Source organism: Patiria miniata, unplaced genomic scaffold (genome assembly GCF_015706575.1).
Source record: "Patiria miniata isolate m_02_andy unplaced genomic scaffold, ASM1570657v1 HiC_scaffold_9, whole genome shotgun sequence".
NCBI classification, from domain to species: domain Eukaryota; kingdom Metazoa; phylum Echinodermata; class Asteroidea; order Valvatida; family Asterinidae; genus Patiria; species Patiria miniata.
The window spans coordinates 21,149,700-21,169,082 of NW_024037076.1; the positions used below are offsets into that span (position 1 = coordinate 21,149,700).

General features: G+C 41.5%; 1 protein-coding gene across 1 annotated transcript; it reads right to left on the bottom strand.

Moving 5' to 3' along the window:
- Positions 1-255: 255 nt before the first annotated feature.
- On the bottom strand, positions 256-19,091 carry LOC119720138 (vacuolar protein sorting-associated protein 4-like). Its single transcript, XM_038189695.1, has 10 exons — positions 19,004-19,091; positions 16,844-16,856; positions 15,846-15,975; positions 15,178-15,304; positions 14,348-14,521; positions 13,189-13,342; positions 12,725-12,773; positions 11,748-11,974; positions 10,893-11,080; positions 256-1,010 (listed from the first exon to the last, which is right to left on the bottom strand). The coding sequence occupies exons 1-10, from the start codon at positions 19,026-19,028 to the stop codon at positions 808-810; spliced, it is 1,290 nt and encodes a 429-aa protein (XP_038045623.1). The 5' UTR covers positions 19,029-19,091; the 3' UTR covers positions 256-807.
- Between the last annotated feature and the right edge of the window lie 292 nt (positions 19,092-19,383).

Genomic DNA, 19,383 nt, shown 5'->3' on the forward strand with positions numbered 1-19,383 from the left:
GGGAACAACACGTTTCCAATTGGAACAGGTGATGTTCCCCGTTGGAACGTTCCAAGCGTTCCGACTTTTGAGATGTTCCCTAACCCTCTGAAAAAGGGCTTTTATTCTGGGTTGTCTTTGTACGCGAACAGATCTGCACTGATAGTAGACCGGTTCTTGGTCAACACATAATCTATTACTAATGAAACCAATCAACTACTTGAAAACCAAGTTATTGTTGGGCTGGAAATAATTTGAAATTAATAAAGTACAATGTACTTATTACACAACTAAACGTGGGCCAATGTTTTTGGTCAATGTTTTATTCAAAAGTGAATTCTTTTAGAACATGTAAGTCAGAAATCACATGAACACAATAGGTAAAACTATTTAACTTTCTTTGTGTTGCTGAAGCCTGAATCTCTTGAATGAAGCCTGAATTTCGCTCTTGTTAACAGTTTGCTGAGGTTTCTGCATCAACATGGTTTTTACAAGTCTCTTGCAAGACATCCATGGCATAACATATAATTGAACAAATAAAAAAACACAAATGCAAATTGATATAAATTGAAATTTAACTGTAATAGTGAAAATGATAGGACATATTGAAATATTGAAAATGTCATAATTTTTATGCACAAAGATCTATTTAAGATGCCCTTGATAAATATACATTTGTAAATGATAAAAAAAGAAACATGTCCATGGACATATTTAACATTTTACTAATTATAGTTTTTAAATCCATACAAACAGGCTCCACTATTAGAAATAGGGAAATCCCCTATCTGCATACATACAATCACTGTCTGGGAACTCCCTGTAGACTCAGCCTGTTTGTCCAAAATTGTTGGTGAAGTCTTTGAAGTGTTTGAGTTCATCTGCTGTGACAGTCCGGTGACAAGACTGTAATGCTAAGATGAAATCCCCTAGGCTGACATCTCGGGGCTTGACTCTCTCCGATGGCAGCTCACTCATTGTTGATTTGATGCAGCCTGGGGTATCCTTGTCACATGGTGTGTACTTGCCATCTGAAAAAGAACATTCTGCAATTACTTCACACACAGTGTATGAAGGGAGATGTACTTATGCCGACCCCATTTCAATCCAACTACAATCTCATCAAAAGAATTGTCATATTCTTTGTCATGGGATACTACAGTAAGATCTCTCATTATACAGTAAATAAGCGATATATATCAACCAGCTGAACAATCCTTGTGGGCCCAGAAGTATACAATTATTTGTTTGTATCACTTTATCATTCCTTTTTGATAACAGTATTGACTAGAGCTGTGCATGGGACCCGGGTACCCGACCGCTGATGTCGGGAACCGATTCCAGATGTAGGGGATCGGGTACCCGTATTAACCAACTTAAATTACTCAGTAAATTCTCAGACAATGACAAAGAAAGGTTTTGAATGTCATTTGTGGGGAATTTTCAAACTGAAAACCAGGCTATGTGGAAAAACAAAACAGATGTCACGAAAGTTGCAGTTTTCACCCTATTAAGCTCACAGTGACTGTACACACATGAATTGCTGCATTGACACATCGACGTGAAAGTATTATTGTGCAGACCTTTATGAACAAAATGAACAGAACATGCCAAGATTTGAATTTTGGTGTCGGGTTTCCTTAACAGGTACCCGGATACCCATTTTTTTTTACAATCAGGTACATGTATCCGGTTCCCATACTACCCATAAATGCACACACGGCCCTAGTATTGACTAATCAAACTGATGGTTTAATTTTGTGTTGACTGGTTAATATCATTTGTCTTGACAATGGAAGTGGCAAAAAGCAAGCCTTCACTCAATTTTTTTCCAGACTATTGGTCTGGACATTCATGTCACAGCGTACATCCATCTTTGTGTTCTTCCAACTCTTTGTGAGAGTTTCGGAAATAGTTCTCTTTGATTAATCGAAATATACTGGTTTTCCAAAGTGGCTTGGAGTAAATACCATACGTTACAAACAAAGCTTTATCAAAAATTTCACAATTGAATTTGTTTTATGTATCAAATGAGGACAACTACTATGAGATTGTGAGTCAACCATCTAAAAAAAAGGTGATATATAAGAAAAGTCTGCCTCAAGCTGGTAGGACCACATCAAGTGTGTGTTTGCCCACAGCCTTCTTTACAATTAAATAGTTGAGAATGTTTTTACAAGCCCTTAGATGGAATGCCAGTACAGTCCTACTTGGAGAGAGGTACATAGGGGCTAGCCTGAGCAGAGTTTATATTGAAAGCATCCTTATTTGACCGGCTAATGGTGATCTTGTTTGATGCCACATGTATCATAAGAAGCATCTCAATGCTTGGTGGATGCAAAAGGAGGCTATCTAGAATGACGTGCACATTATATTGTAAGAGTTCCCACTGGCTTTGTAACATCACACATACAAAGCCAATGGGAATTCTAACAAGTAAGGTATGTCACGCCATTCAAGAATGGTGTGCGAATGTTGAATTCACCAAATTGAACATTCGATAATCTGATAAACCATGCTTGCAAATAAATTTCGCAGGGTGGCACAGCTGGCAAAAGTAGGCGATTAAGAGTGCATATTAGGCACAACTTCATTGAGGGCGCTCTTTCAATGTGATCTTGCCTTAGCATGAGGTACATGGAAAAGGAGGCCAATGGGCTACCTCGTGCATGCTGCGTGCAGTGACATCTAGAGCGAAACTTCAAGTGAGTGTTGTGTGTGATCGTGGTTTTTGTTTTTAAGAAACCCGAAAAAAATGGAATTTCCAATTTTAAGAAAACGGAATTTTGATTTTAGAAAACGGCAAACTTCGGACTTTACCCAAATGTCGGTTCAGAAAGTTCGGCAAGTATTTGTTGATAGCGCTAGGAATGCTAATGCTTGCAATGAAAAGGCAAAATTAAAGTGCACGGATGATTGCATTTACCGTGTTGACAAGTCATTGCATTCATCTTCATTATTTGCAGTGTTCTAGCAAGGCATACAAAAGGATATCGGGCCAATACGCTTTGAAAAAATCGTACGCGCCTTGCGATTTTCTCAATGAAAAGCCTGCTCTTTACATTGATCCAGCGTGGTCAGTATCTCTGGCCCTGCTGCGCCGTGTTCCAGCGTGACGTAGTATGTTTGGACCAAACTAATGGCGGTGAAGGGTGTGCTTTCCTCGGCAAAATTCACCAGCATTTTCAGTTTTTCTCACCGTATCAGAATTTAAAAAAATACTTCTTATGGAGTCTGAAACATTTCTTATGTTCGGAATAAGTTCGTAATTTTTGCAATATATTTTTTTTCGTAAAGAATGAATACGAAAAACGATGTAAACTCCCAAAATTAATGGATCCGTCCACAATATGAATATTCATGGCAGTCGCGAATCGAAAAGTTATTATTTTTACGGTAGCCATTTGTCAGCTTGTTGCTTAAAATAATTACAATTTCATAAGTTTGGCACAGTAAAAGGACCTGTTTGTTCTTGGAACAAAACTATTCAGCAATTATTGCCACAAGACAAGTTTTTAGTGCTCATCAGGGCATGCTCGGACGGGACGGATATCGTTGGGAAAAGCCGTCAGCACATGTGGGAACATTTTATGGCGATCGTGTAGCGTAGGGCCCCTGTTTTGTTTTGATCAAATTAGAGTCAAAAATGTTTTTTATTGCTAAAATAATCACCTTTATAATCAAAAGCAGACTTCTCCATTCTAATGACACCCGTTTTGCAATTTTGAACAGCTTTGTAGCGGCAAGTTGTGAAATTTAATTTGGGTTTAATCATAGTTGGTATTTCAAAGTGTTTTCTAAACTTTAATTTATGATCAAGCATACCTTTGATTGGAAATAAGTTTGTTGCGGTAAAACTGTGCGTACGTTAATTGTTCCCGTACTTTCGTAATAGCGCCCTCTTGTGATATGGTGCATTTTGTAAGGTCAAAGTGTAAATTCTTCATGATTCCGATGATTCGTAAACAATGAACGTGTACCAAATTTATCTCCCCAAATAAATGTAAAATTATCAGGTTTTCTAAGTCCCAAATGTTGTAGTTTCGGATCCAACACAATCGGTAAGCCTTGTTGATTTATTCATGGTTATAATTTATCGTATTCTGAGTGATTTAGTAAGATTATTTGTAGCTTTTCAAAGTGAAGATTTATATGTTTTGGGGGTGTTTACTTACACGTACAGGGATAATGTACGCACTATGTCAAGTGAAGGCTCAAGCTCAATCGCATATATATTTGACTAATTAATCTAATGGTTTATTATGTTTTTCTGTAATTGTTAATACTAAAGTTAAGTATTGTAATTTGTGTAATTACAGTGAACCACCACCACCACCACCATAAGAACCAAATACAGCAGCAATAAAGTACTACTGCCTCGGGGTGCGTTCAGAAAGGGACCGAATACTTCGAATAAAAACACTTGTGTAGCAAATGACGTTTGCAAGGCTACATAAAAGTTCACGATTTTGATGTGAATATTGCCAGCAAGGTTTCCGAAGACAGGGTAAAGTTAACTTACCTTATTCAGTTCTGTAGAGGAAAGGCTCGAGAGAGTATAGAGAATTGCGTGCTGATGGAGGAGAAAGCCGGGTATAAGTTGGCGAAGGAAATTCTTCGTGATCAGTTTGGACAGCCACACGTCATCACCCAATCTCTCATCAATAAAGTCACCGATAGACAACCGATCAGTCCAAATGATGGTGCTGGACTGTGGGAGCTTGCTCGTCAGATGAGGAAATGCCAGGTGACTCTGTCGCAGATTGGGTACTCAGCAGACATGAACAGCTCCGACCGTCTCCTCAAGGTACAACGATTGTTGCCGATACATCTTCAATCCGAGTGGGCTAAACGAGCTCAGATCATGATCCAGGGTAACATGGAGCCTAACTTCTCACACTTGACTGACTTCATCGAGCAAAAGGCGAAGATAGCAAGTAACATGTTTGGCCAGAATATTGGGACAAATATTCGAGCAGACAAGACATCACATCCCAGCTTCAAGAGTAAACCAGCTAAGGTTACCACGCTTGCTACTCAAGGCTCTAATGCGGTAGGAGAGACAACAAATGGACGAGGTCGTCCTCAGCGAGGAAACTATGTGCCGAAATGTCGCTGCTGTTCCCAATCACATACGTTGAAGGAATGCAGAGAATTCCAGCAAAGGTCTTATGACGATAGGCTGAAGTTCGTCCGAAGCAACAAGTTATGCGACAACTGTTTCCGACCTGGGCACATGGCTAAAGGTTGTATGCTGAAATCAACATGTGAAGTCAGTAGCTGTACATGGAGGCATCATACGCTGTTACATCCTCCGCACAGAGATGATAGAGGTTCAAAAGGTGAAGGTGCCAATTATCCAAGTTCCAGTTCTGCATCTGGGGCTGGGGACAAGAATCAGAGTCACACTACAAGCAAGCCAGAGAGCAGACAGCATGGAAGTGTAAACGCAACTGCAGCTTCCATGAACAGAGTGTGCCTAAGAGTTGTCCCAGTCAGAGTGCAGGGAAAGGACAAAGAAGTTCAGACATGGGCACTGCTTGATGGAGGGAGTGATACGTCACTGTGCGATAGAAGGTTGCTAGATCAACTAGGCCTTCAAGGCATAGAAAGGAACATCACCCTCGCTACCGTCAATGACGAGCACAGTGAGAAAACTGGAGTTGAAGTTAGCCTCACAGTAAAGGACTTGGAGGGACGTCAGAGTGTTGACCTTCCCAAGGTGTGGACTGTTGACAAGTTACCGATCACAGACAGAAGTTTCCCAAGAGAAGAAGACGTTAGCCAGTGGCCACACTTACAGGGAATAAACTTTCCTATGATCAGTGAGCGTCAGGTGATGTTACTGATCGGGGGAGACACTCCAGAAGTCTTCTGGGTCCTTGAAGAGCGACGTGGCAAGAGAAAGGAGCCATATGCTGTACGATCTCTCTTGGGATGGACTTTGCTGGGACCTACAGCCACTACCGAGAAGCAGTTCAGTTTCAACGTAAATCACGTTTTGCTTGAAGATGACTTGCTGCTACGAACAGTTGAGAAATTCTGGGAAACGGACTTCGGCGGCAAGATGGCTGATGGTGAAGTTGCTGACTCGGTGGAAGACAAACGAGCTAGGACCATCATGACAGAAACTGTAACAAAGGTTGACGGTCACTACCAGGTTGGTTTGCCATGGCGTTACCAGAGTCGATGTTTGCCTGACAATCGCCCTCTTGCAGAGTCAAGATTACAATCATTGAAGAGGCGATTTCAAAGAGACCCCAGCTTGTATGAGAAATATAAGAAGACTCTTGATGTCTACTTCATGAAAGGTTATGCCAGAGAGATATCTTCATCAAGCCCCCAGGGTGTCAGGCCTGAGACTACCACTGATGAGCAGATTGCCAAAGGTGTAGAAACCGCAATAACAGGACAGACAGTGTGGTACTTACCTCACCACCCAGTGCTGCATCCACAAAAGCCAGGCAAACTTAGAGTAGTATACGACTGTGCTGCCAAGTACAAGGGTGTATCGTTGAACGACCAGCTGCTTCAGGGACCTGATTTTGCAAATAATCTAGTCGGAGTACTGACGAGATTTAGAGAAGAGCCTGTTGCACTGGTAGCTGACGTTGAAGCAATGTTTCACCAGGTTAAGGTGCCTGATAATGACAGCGATGCCCTGAGATTTCTCTGGTGGCCCAATGGAGATTATTCCAAGGAGCCGACAGATCATAAGATGCTGGTGCACCTGTTCGGTGCGACATCATCACCCAGCTGTGCCGGATTTTGTCTCAGAAAGACAGCTGAAGACAACCGAGAGAACTTCGACAAGGAAACCGTCACCACAGTTCTGGAAAATTTCTATGTAGATGATTGTCTTGTGTCAACGAAGACAGAGAGTGAAGCCATCAGATTAGCCAGTCAGCTTATCCAGTTATTAGCCAAAGGAGGATTCAGGTTGACCAAATGGGTATGTAACAGTCGTGATGTATTGGTGACCATTCCTGCTGAAGAGAGAGCTCCATCGGTTGTTAAGTTGGATTTTGATCATCTGCCAGTGGAGCGTACCTTAGGCGTGAGATGGGATGTTGAGGCTGACAAGTTTGGGTTCGAAGCAGCTGTGAAATGCAAGCCCGCAACAAGGAGGGGTATCTTGTCAACTGTAAGTTCATTGTATGACCCCTTGGGTTTCCTCGCACCATTTATCCTGCCAGTTAAAATTCTTCTTCAGGATCTCTGTCGTCAGGGGCGTGGCTGGGATGAAAAGGTCGAGGAATGCGAGATGATGAGGTGGAAGCGATGGCTGGATGACCTACCAAGGCTGACGTGCGTTACCATTGATAGATGTCTCCAACCAAGGGAATTCAGCGACATAGTTGCCTTTCAGCTTCACCATTTTTCTGACGCGTCAGAGCGAGGTTATGCCGCTGTGTCGTACTTGCGTGTTGTTGATGTGCATGGAAAGATCCACTGCGCATTTGTCATGGGAAAGGCCCGATTGTGTCCAGTGAAACAGGTCACCATTCCTCGACTAGAGTTGTCAGCTGCATTTTTGGCGGTGAGGTTGAATCAGCTGATCCAAAGAGAGATTAGACTGCCTATCATGGAGACAGTGTATTGGACAGACTCCACGTCAGTTCTTCAGTACATCCAGAATGAGAGTCGCAGATTTCACACATTTGTTGCGAATCGCGTTTCAAGGATACAGAGTGGATCTGACCCATCCCAATGGCGGTACGTGGACACAGCCAGTAACCCGGCTGATGATGGCTCACGAGGATTGACTGCAGACGCCATGATCAAGAACCAACGATGGCTGAACGGACCTGATTTCCTGTTGAAGGAAGAACAACACTGGCCACTCCCACCTGTTGTAATCAAGGGGCCCTACCCAGATGTACTACCCGATACTCTGCCGAGTGATCCCGAGGTGAAGAAAGTTGTCCAGTCTTACTCCATAGTTGAGAAGGATTGTGTACAGGAGTTCCTGAGTAGATACTCATCCTGGAGTCAAATGAAGCGTGGAGTTGCCTGGTTGCTGAGATATAGAGACTACCTCTATGCTCGTGCCAAGGGAAGACGGGATGCCAGCGAATTCTGTTGTAGGAGACTGTCTTTGTCAGAGCTGCAGAGAGCAGAGAGAGAAGTCGTCAAATACACCCAGCGTCAGTCGTTCCGTAAGGAGATTGCTGTACTTGAGGCTCATGCAGATGACGACAGAATAACCACCAAGAAGAGTAAGAAAGTTCCAAATGCGCTCCACAAATTGAGCCCCATTTTGGTGGATGGAATTCTCCGTGTAGGTGGACGCCTTGAGAATGCACCAATCCAACATGACATCAAGCATCCGATTATCCTGCCGAGCGATCACCAGGTGACGAGGCTGCTGATCGAACATCATCATCTCAAGGTTGGTCATTCAGGGGCAGGTATGACATGGACGTCACTAAGAGAGAGATTTTGGATACTGAAGGGAGGATCTACAGTGAGGCGAGTGATTGGAAAGTGTTTCCGTTGCAAGAAAAGAAATGCACCCCTTTGTCAACAGCTGATGGGTGAGCTGCCAGCAGATAGAGTCACTCCAGAGAAGCCCCCCTTTACGTACGTGGGCGTGGATTACTTCGGTCCACTTTACGTAAAACAAGGACGCAGCCATGTCAAGAGATACGGATGTGTCTTCACGTGTCTTACAATGAGGGCCATACATATAGAAATTGCTCACTCACTCGACACAGACGCCTTCATAAACGCTTTGCGGCGGTTCATCAGCAGGAGAGGTACACCAGAAAAGATCAGGAGCGACAATGGTACCAACTTCACGGGTGGAGAGCGCGAGTTGCGGGAGAGTATTGCATCACTGAACGAGCAGAAGATTAGAGACTATCTTCATCAACGAGGAATTGAGTGGCAATTCAACCCACCAACGGCAAGTCATATGGGAGGAGTCTGGGAGCGGATGATACGCTCTATTCGAAAAATCCTCAAGAATCTCCTTCAAGAACAGGTGGTATGTGATGAGGTGCTACTTACCGTGATGGCTGAAGTGGAGGCTATCTTAAACGCGAGACCGCTCACACAGCTCAGCTTGGACCCCCGTGACGATGAGCCATTGACTCCAAACCATCTACTTCTGATGAGACCAAGCTCCAATGCTCCACCAGGGGTATTTGTGAAGGAAGATGGGTATGGGCGGCGCAGATGGCGTCAAGCGCAATTCTTGGCAGACCAGTTTTGGAGGCGATGGAAGAGGGAATACCTACCACTTTTGCAGCAGCGTCAGAAATGGACCCAGCCAAGACGAGACCTGGAGGTGAATGACCTTGTGTTGGTTGCTGCTGACAACGAGCCCCGTGGACAGTGGCCTCTCGGCAGAGTGATGCAAGTCTACCCAGATAGGGAGGGACGAGTTCGCCAGGTCGAGGTGAGAGTAGGCACTAAGTACCTCAGGCGCCCCATTGCCAAGCTTTGCTTCTTGGAAAGAGCTAACAGCATGTGAAGTTTCATCAGTCAATGAACATTTGTGATTGAACTCTGGCCAAGTGAACATTCGTGATTTGTTAATGATCAAAGAAGTTGACTCTGAATGTGATTCATGTTTTTCGAAATCACAATCATTTGGAAATTGTAGTGCATTTAATTAATCCCTGATGCTTTGAAGTGTGCCGCTTAAAGGTGTAGAAAAATGAACAGATCGAGTCAGTTCATGGGGCTGGGGATGTAGCGGCAAGTTGTGAAATTTAATTTGGGTTTAATCATAGTTGGTATTTCAAAGTGTTTTCTAAACTTTAATTTATGATCACGCATACCTTTGATTGGAAATAAGTTTGTTGCGGTAAAACTGTGCGTACGTTAATTGTTCCCGTACTTTCGTAATAGCGCCCTCTTGTGATATGGTGCATTTTGTAAGGTCAAAGTGTAAATTCTTCATGATTCCGATGATTCGTAAACAATGAACGTGTACCAAATTTATCTCCCCAAATAAATGTAAAATTATCAGGTTTTCTAAGTCCCAAATGTTGTAGTTTCGGATCCAACACAATCGGTAAGCCTTGTTGATTTATTCATGGTTATAATTTATCGTATTCTGAGTGATTTAGTAAGATTATTTGTAGCTTTTCAAAGTGAAGATTTATATGTTTTGGGGGTGTTTACTTACACGTACAGGGATAATGTACGCACTATGTCAAGTGAAGGCTCAAGCTCAATCGCATATATATTTGACTAATTAATCTAATGGTTTATTATGTTTTTCTGTAATTGTTAATACTAAAGTTAAGTATTGTAATTTGTGTAATTACAGTGAACCACCACCACCACCACCATAAGAACCAAATACAGCAGCAATAAAGTACTACTGCCTCGGGGTGCGTTCAGAAAGGGACCGAATACTTCGAATAAAAACACTTGTGTAGCAAATGACGTTTGCAAGGCTACAAGCTTCTTGAGGTAGAAATCATGATTTTCCTGCGCAGTTTGTACCTTGCGATTCAGCGTGCTGTGCGTGCTCACGGTACATCGTGCGGTGATCGCCATCTTTATTTTCAGGTTGCGATTACGATGTTCATTTTTCAACGTCATCAAGTCAAATTATAACAGACTTTTGTTTACACAACAAAAATAAGATTCATCCTTCAACTTGTGTTGAATAGCATGTGGAAATTGCGGTGCCTATTTCTGTCAGACGTGCGTAGTACACACGTTTTTGTTCGAACAGGGGAATGGCCTATGTATGCTTTTCATTAACCTAATACATTGTATGGACATGTATATAATGTATGCACTTCCAAAGCCGAACCGAACTGAAGTTCAGAGAAAAAAATCGAACCGCAACCGAACCGAACTGAACTTTGAGGATCAGTTGCAGCACTAGTTTACATAAGTGTGTAAGCTGCCATCCATTGTTTTAAGTGATGTCATTGCAGTTGACCTACCAGTTCCCTTATCCCAATGGGTTGCAGTCTGGATGTCCCTGATAGGCTCAAAGAGGGCAGTCAAGATGACATTAGATAGGTCACTCCCAGAGTATCCCTCAGTATGATCAGCAAATGCCTGTATGTCCGAGTCAGTAAGAGTCAGGTTACAAGACGTGTGGATCTTCAGGATTGCAATACGGGCCTCCCTGAAACAAAAATATGAATCAATAATGGTAAAAGCCACTATAATATCTGTTTTGGTTTAAATATAGCCTTCTATATAATATTCACTATGGAATACTCATCAATACAAAAACAAAGTTTGTCTTTTTAGCGTAGACAACCATGTACAATGTATTGAGAAAATTGGTGACCACTTAGCATTTGTCCCCTCCTGTAAGGATTCCTAATTCCTCACAATCCCAAAATATTGCAGTCAATCAAACCCTGACCATAATTGCAATATATGAAGCATTCAATTCTTTCCAATTCACATTCACTATGTGAACTACTTTAGCACCAAAGCGGACTAGTCTAGTCACAGCCTCCTATGTTTGTCTACAGTAGTAATAGTAATGTGCACATTCAATTTACCTGGAAATTGTGGTGAAAGTTTTCATTTTATTATAGTCATCAATGTGCAATACATGTTGTATTTTCAAACTGTATCTATTGTGTAATTCTTTGGTTTTTCAAAGAACTTGTAACTGCCGAAATCGAAAAAATAGGATGTCGCACACATTGAAGCTCCTAAGCATTGTGTCCTGAAGTCACATATTCCCATATAAAATCTTGCCCTTTTTAGGTCATCTTACGCGACAATCCATCAGAAGGTTGCACTGTGCAAAGCAGTGATCCAGTTATCTGACCTACCTGTCTGGTAGGGGTACATAGACTCGTTTCTGGAAGCGTCGTAGGAATGCTGTATCCAGCTCCCATGGTCTATTGGTTGCACACAGTAGGAAGAGCTGCTCTGATTCCTGGCCGTTATCAGCACTCTCCATCTGCCGTAGAAGCTCCGTCTTAATGCGTCTCGTGTGCTCCTCCTCACGGGAACTACGGATGCGACAAATGCTGTCAATCTCATCAATGAAAATGACCTGCAGGGCAATAAAAGCACCACCTTTGAAAGATCAGTGATCAAAGATCATCCTAAGTTTAAAACACTTGCAAGATCCCATTTCAAGTTAGCTAGGTTTGTAAAGCATTAGGAATTTTTTTTTACACAATTTAAAACTACTATTCCAAATGCATACGGCACCAACCTAAATTCTATGTCTGAATCCATTGCCGGTTGAATGTGTTCTAAAACTTGTGAGCCCGTCACTTGGCTGGTTTTAAACGGTTGATAAAGACCGGCGGCAGTGGCATGGCTGGTCTTAAACACTTTCCAGTGTCACATGAAATTTGGACCCCAATAGGGGGGCCTATATGAAATCCGGAGCCTTTTACCGTTGTATTGGTTGAACGTTCACAATCCTCATGTAGGCATGCGCAATACTACCAGTGAGTCAGTACATGTATTTCATAGTCCTAAATTTACACTACACCGGCACATTTGCATTATGCCCCACATCGCGCAATATGCGCGACACGCGCGCCAATCTCCATATAAGGAGAGGGACATACCATAATATAGCTAGAGGGGTGTTTTGAAAAACATGAAGTAAAATTGTGCTTGGCTGGTATTAAACACTATATTTAAGACCAGTTGGAGTCCGGATGCTGATAATGACCCGAGCCAAAGGCGAGGGTAATTATCAGCATCCAGACTCCAAGCGGTCTTAAACATAGTGGTTAAAACCGGCTAAGCACACATTTATTCCCTTATTAATGAAACTGTTACTCACAGATCTTCCCTCTTGTTGAGTAGCATGCACAAAAAGCTCTTTGATCAATCTGAAAGAGAAAAGGAACTAACTAATTTTAAAAGCACATAAACAGATGCAAACTCCTGAAATGACTGGCAATACAATATAATCAACTTTGAAAATGTGTCTCTTTGGTTTGGATATGAGTTGAACTTTTGATTGTACAATTCCTTCATGAAAGATCTTTGAAAAAATTAATCTTGCATGCCTAATATCAAGAGTTAGCTTGAAATATTGAAACAGTAGGTTACAGTTATGGTTGAATGACAAAAAATTAGGAATATCCAAATACTTCCCAATTTAGTATTGGTGATGGTGAATGATATTACTAAGTAATTGCTTGAATCTGTAACCCACAATTGTTTAAACAAGCTAGAATTGTTTCAAAGATAACTTCAACTTCCAATCTCATGTGCTGCAAATATGAGGGAACCCATGCATACTTTTCACTTTCCCCGACCCAGCTTGAGACAAGATCAGAGCTGGACACACAATAAAACGTGGAGTTGATTTCTGCTGACACAGCCTGAGCAAGACGTGACTTGCCGGTACCGGGTGGGCCGTAGAGAAGAATGCGTTTCCATGGTTTCCTGGCACCTTAAAAAGTACACACACACACACACAAACTTTAAAAATAAAGGAAGATTACTTATTATCCAAATGGCTTGATAAAATCTTTAATTAAAGAAAGTTTGCAGGAAAGTTTGAACTTTAATCAGACTATTCTGCACTGCATGATTTTCTCTTGAAAAATGGGTGGTTTCAAGACTTGACATTTACTGTGAATTTCTGATGATATACACATGAGAAATATGCTTTAGTGTTTGCTTTGCCTGTTGGTTAACTCAATGGTTGACATGGTCTATATATAATCCACTATAGGTCCCACCCCTCCGTAGTATACAAATATTGACTGCTTTGAGTGGTGTGGTAAAACTAGCCTACCGAGGTGATCCATGGAGCGTTGCTTCCCAAGGCATAGCCGAGGGAAATGAATCACCTAGGGAGGCTAATTTTAGTACACAATGAGTTAAAGCAGTCAATAATTGTTTTATAACACCTCACTTACAGATTCTGCATGATTGTAAGAGATAACTGATTAATTTAACCAAAATCCAATTAAAATGTACTTCTATTTCATGATGAAATTAGTTGACTTGTACTTTTTCAAACTACCCATTCATAAAACCCAACTTTGTATGGCGTATAGGAACAATATGCGCAACTCATATACATGTACATGTATGTCTGCATGCCGTGCACACAGACCTATTGTTAAGTTGGTCATCATGCGTATAGTACTTTTTCAAACCAAGGCAGCTGTTGTATACGTTTTTGGCTGTGCACAAAAAGGTAGTAAAAACACGAATGCCATGTGACTCGCTCTAAGCCAATCAAGATACAGAATCTGTGGGTGATGAGGTGTTATATAATTAAGTACACCTGGTAAACTAATGACAAAATTTCAAAAGCCTCCCTAAGGATTTTTTTGCCAGTAGGCCTACCATCAACCAAATCACTGATGCCCATTGCCCCCATCAGCCTGCTTACATGTATGACATTAAAGATACTGTTTTTGAATCTGTAGATCATTAATCTCACCTGTAAACAAATGAGGGAACTGTACAGGCATGACAATAGCCTCTCTTAAGATCTGTTTAGCTTGTGTTAGACCAGCCACATCACTGAAGCTCACTGTTCCCTTCCTAACGATGGTATCCTCTATGGCAAGTGTCCGGCTCTGGGAATGGGTGTCTGAACTGGTGGTTCTAGCATCTGTAGCAAATGAAAAACAAAATCCCAGATGGAACTTGCAATCATAAAAAGTTCTTAAAAAAAGTCCTTTGTTTAGCCCCTTTGCACTAGTGACCCAGAAGTGGGCACTGACATTGTATGAACTCGTATTTATTCCCTTATTAATCCATAAAACCTATAGTGCTGGGCAGTTTGGAGATGTATAGGGACTGATGGGATGGGTTAATAGGTTACAGATACAATAATAGAAATAAATGCTACGAATGGTTCTGAAACATTTAAGATTTATGCATTTATACGTCTTGGTAATTTGGAGACTTGTGTTTCACCAATTTATCAAGACTTGCAACAGAAAAAGGATTCCCTTGAGTCCCCCCCCCAAAAAAAACCCCCAAACCCGATTCTGATTGTGACATAAATGGCAAAATAACACATAGCTTACCCAGCCCTGCAGATGAGTTTTTGTACACAGTGCTTTTGTCCATTTGGTGATTTTGTCCTCTAAAACTGAATCAACTTTTTGGCTCAGTCTATAATTGATAAATGGACTGTGTTGATGGTAGGAGGTAAGAGAGAATCATGGCTCTCAAATTTTGTGAGAATTACTGAAACGTACACTTAGTTCATATACTTCTGTACATAATTTACAAGAAATTCTCAGCTTTTGATGTCGTCACCTTTTTCATTTGCCTGCTGTTTCCTCTTGTTGCTGGTTGCTCCTCCTCCAGCATCTATTTGAGCCTTCTTAGCCCTCAGTATCTCAAGATGGTCAGTCAAGGTGATGTCTAGTTGCTGCAAGGCAGCCTGTTCAACAGTTGACGGGAACAATGCATTTTCTTTATCAATTTTTTTTCTTCAAATAAACCACTGAGGAAACTCACTAGGTGTATTACAATACTGTTGTCAAATTTGAGTTGAACAAAGAAATTGACTGGGTTGTTGTTGGAACCTGAGACCTCGGTGCTCTACCAACTGAGCTATCCAGCCCTATATATGTTGGTGAGTCCCCAAATTGTCAATGTCTTTGTTCAAAGGGTGCTAGTGTTAGGGAACTGCCAACATAGGGATGTATGGATAGCTTGAGATCCAGAATGGTAATCGGAGGTCGTAGGTTCAAACCTTGCTCCAGTCAATTTCTTTGTGCATCTTTGAAAACAATTCTTTCTTTTTTTAAATTGGAAACTTTAAAACTGAGATATAAATGGGGGGGGGGGGGGGGGGGACAAAAGCAGAACAAAAAAAATAACACATCATTGTGCAGCATATAGCACAACACAGAACAACACAGCACATTGAAACACAATTCTGTGTAGCACACCAACAGAAATCAGCGCAGCATCCAGACCTGTCTAACTGTGTTTGTGTCCATCTCCTTGGCTCTTCCTACCAACAGTCTACAGTTCTCACAGCTGCTGATAAGATGCTGCAAGTCCACATTACTGGTCTTCTGGCACTCCTCGGCTGCAGATGCCAACCTTGTAAGAAATGCATCAGAAATTCAGTCAGGCAAAGAGACAAAACAGACTTACCCTTGCAGTAAGATTTACCAAATCAGAAGAAATGGCATATTTTTTCTAAGATTTCTTGCACTACCATCATCAGTACAGTCAAATTAATGTGCCAGGGCCAGAGGGGCCCAGAGATAGATTTAAGATGGTAAAAGGGTGTAATTTATAAATGGTTGTGAACGTGAATGGAAAACGGTTCTTGGTTGAAAGGGTATCATTTGACCTGGGCCTAATGTCTTAGCTCTGCTAACCACAAAATCCTTCGCTAATATCAATGACATCCAATCTTTCTGCTGTGTTAACCCTGTAATGTAAGCACAAAATCTAAAAACACTATTCAATAGCAGTAACTGTAAGTGTGGAATTTTCCAAGTAATCAGGACTATTTGCTGATGGCAAGCAGAACCATGGATTTTGGGCTCTGCCTTGTTCAAGGCCTTTCAAAGAACATAATGACCATTATGGATGAAAACTCTCATTGACAATGGACCGATTCCAGTAAGCCCCTCCCACTGCGCACGTGACAAATTAACACGTGCTCCTCTCCAATGCCACACTGCATTTTCCTGCCGCGCGCATCATACGCGCGTGCACGCATGTCGGACTTTTGTGCACGCATGTCGGACATAAATCACGACTGTGATTGGTCAGAATACCATGGGGCGGTGCTTACTGGATCGGTCCATTCTGTGGGGTGGGAGATTCGAATGTTGTCCTTTGGATTAAGTATAAAAGGAAAACAATTTCCTGAATAGCAAACATAGATTGTTGCATTCTATCTTAAGTACTGAGTGATTAATTCTTATTTATTTCTAATGCCGACTAGGCTGCTCACCATGTTGCTGCTTCTTTGAATGAGGACATTTACATGTAGAATATCCATGTAAAAAGTGTAGCAAGGTTTGCAGAACATGAATTGAAAACAAAGAATAGAAACATCATTAGTACAGTGTATGTTTTGACCATCTTTCTAAATAATATAATTTTGTGAGAAATACATTTTAGAGTCCAAAAAGGGCACAATGCGGAAAAAAGTTTTGGTACGGAGAAACGTTTGATTCAGTATTACCCTTTTGAAAAAAATGCCATGCCATACCAAGCAATTCCATGTGTCACTAGTGGAGGATACTGGGTGTTTTTTTTTTGTAAGGAATATTGTTTGTTGTAGGTGAAACAACAATAAGTGCCATGTATTGTCGGATGGTGTCCAGTCCAGTCTGCACTGAACAGTGCCTTTATGCGTCCAATGATGCCCAACATGGCCGCTAGAGCAAAAGTTTTATGTCAAATTTCACAGTAAGTGAAATTTTATCAAGCTCTAAAAATTCCCGTTCATAAATCCTGAATTTACCTAGCTGTTACAAAGGTAACAGAGACATTTTATTTTGGTGCGATATGAATCCTTTTAAAATAATGAAATCCTTTTAAAATGCACCCAAAAACATTTTGTTTAAATATTTTCTGACGAAGTTGTAGTTGGGTATATATGAGTTGAGATAATAACGGTTCATCAGAATTTGTCAACTGTAAAGAAATTCTTTACGTTAACTTGGGATTTTCCAAGATTTTTTTCAAGCATGGATAGTTCAAGCGTGCCACGTTAGGGAACACTCGGCCGATTTAGTGCCCTAAATCCGGAGGCCGCCGTTTTTGAATTTCGGCCTTAATTTCATGAAACTGACATTGTTCACAAAGGTTCAACAGCCTGGCGTATCTTCCAGCAATAAACAACATCTTTAATTAAGGTAACCATGATATGAAGCTGTGCTGTGCAAATAGCTTTAGGGCAACATCTGTATCCTTCCTGCTCCAGTATATTTGCCTCAAATGGGGAGGAAAGCATATATTTAAAGTATAAATAATTGAACTGAGAGTAGACCGGGCTAAATAAAACAGGTTCGGCCTAGGTCAGGACCTAGCCCACCATGCCACATAACACAGCCATAGCTTTGAAAGGTTACATTTGTAATAAACTTTGTTATGATGGCCTTTCAACCGTATAGGCCTAGCCTAGGCTCAGTCAAAGCCTTAGCTTTTTGTTTTAAACCTAACGTTAGGCCTATAACCAGTGCTAACGTCGCTTGGCTCGGTGTAAACAGTGAGTTGTCTTACTATTAAGACAAGTCACTGTTTGCACTAAGAGTAGACTCTTAGGCTTAGCCCAGGTTGGACGAAGTCTTCATTGCATTACGATCGACTGTACGTAGGGAGGAAAGGGAGTCCGCCTGGGCTAAGTAGAATAGTTTAAGTCCTCCACGTCCACGGGCAATGACGGGTCTAGTCTTAGCCTTGAACCTGGGGCGGATTGCAATAACGCGGTCTAAGTCGGCTGGCTAAACCAGTCCGATTTTAGCCTGCTATTGCTCTTAGACGGTCTTGGTTAAGACACCAAACTTAGCCCATTGCAATAAGCTGGTCTTTACTAAGCCCGCTTAGAGTAATGATTCACAAACAAACATTCCATGTTTACGGGCGAATACTGGAGAGACTGCACATTTTTTTTTGTTAGGTTTGTGTGATTCATATCATGGGAAATCAAATGTCAATTCCGAAATTTTATGTTGAGAAAATTGTATTTGCAGTACAACTCAGTGTCATTACATTTTTCCAGAAGATCCCTTCTATCCCAGAGAATTTTCTCTCCAAGCAGTGTTCTGCTTTTTTAAGATTTAATCATCAAACACTCATCAACTGCGAAAAAATATTTTGGGAAAGAATAATTCATTACACCAGTCAATTCCAAAAATCCAAACAATAGACCGTTTTAAGCCAGCCCAACCCAGGCTAACTATTTTAAGACTTAATACTTAGACCGTGTCATTGCAATGGTCTTACTTATAGACTGACTGACAGCCAGAGCTTAGTTTTAGAGCGTCTAATGCGCATAGACAGCTTTAAGACCGGTTATTGCAATCCGCCCCTGAAGTCTCTACGCGTTTGGTGTAGGAGTGGTCTAAAATCACATTGAAATGAATGAAATTAGGCCAAATGATACCTTGATATTGCTGAAGGAGGCTCATTTTCTGTACATGTAAACGTTTAATACCATATGGATGTCCGACCGGATGCAGACGAAAAATAATGCGATTTGTCGTCCCGGTGTCATATGAAAATTGGACTCGTATCAAAATCGGACTCTTTTTCCCTTTTATTGGTTAAACCCTCACACGTGACCGGTCCCTCTCCTAATTATCTATGCATGAGCATGCGCAATACCATCAAAGAGTCCGTATTTCATAAAACCTAAATTCATGCTACACCGGCACGTGCACGGTACGGCTTAGCCCAACCTCGTCCCCAGTGCTTACTTTATTTCCAACCGCGTTTCCAATAGTAAACCCTGGATAGGAAACTTTCTTCCTGTATCCTGATTGG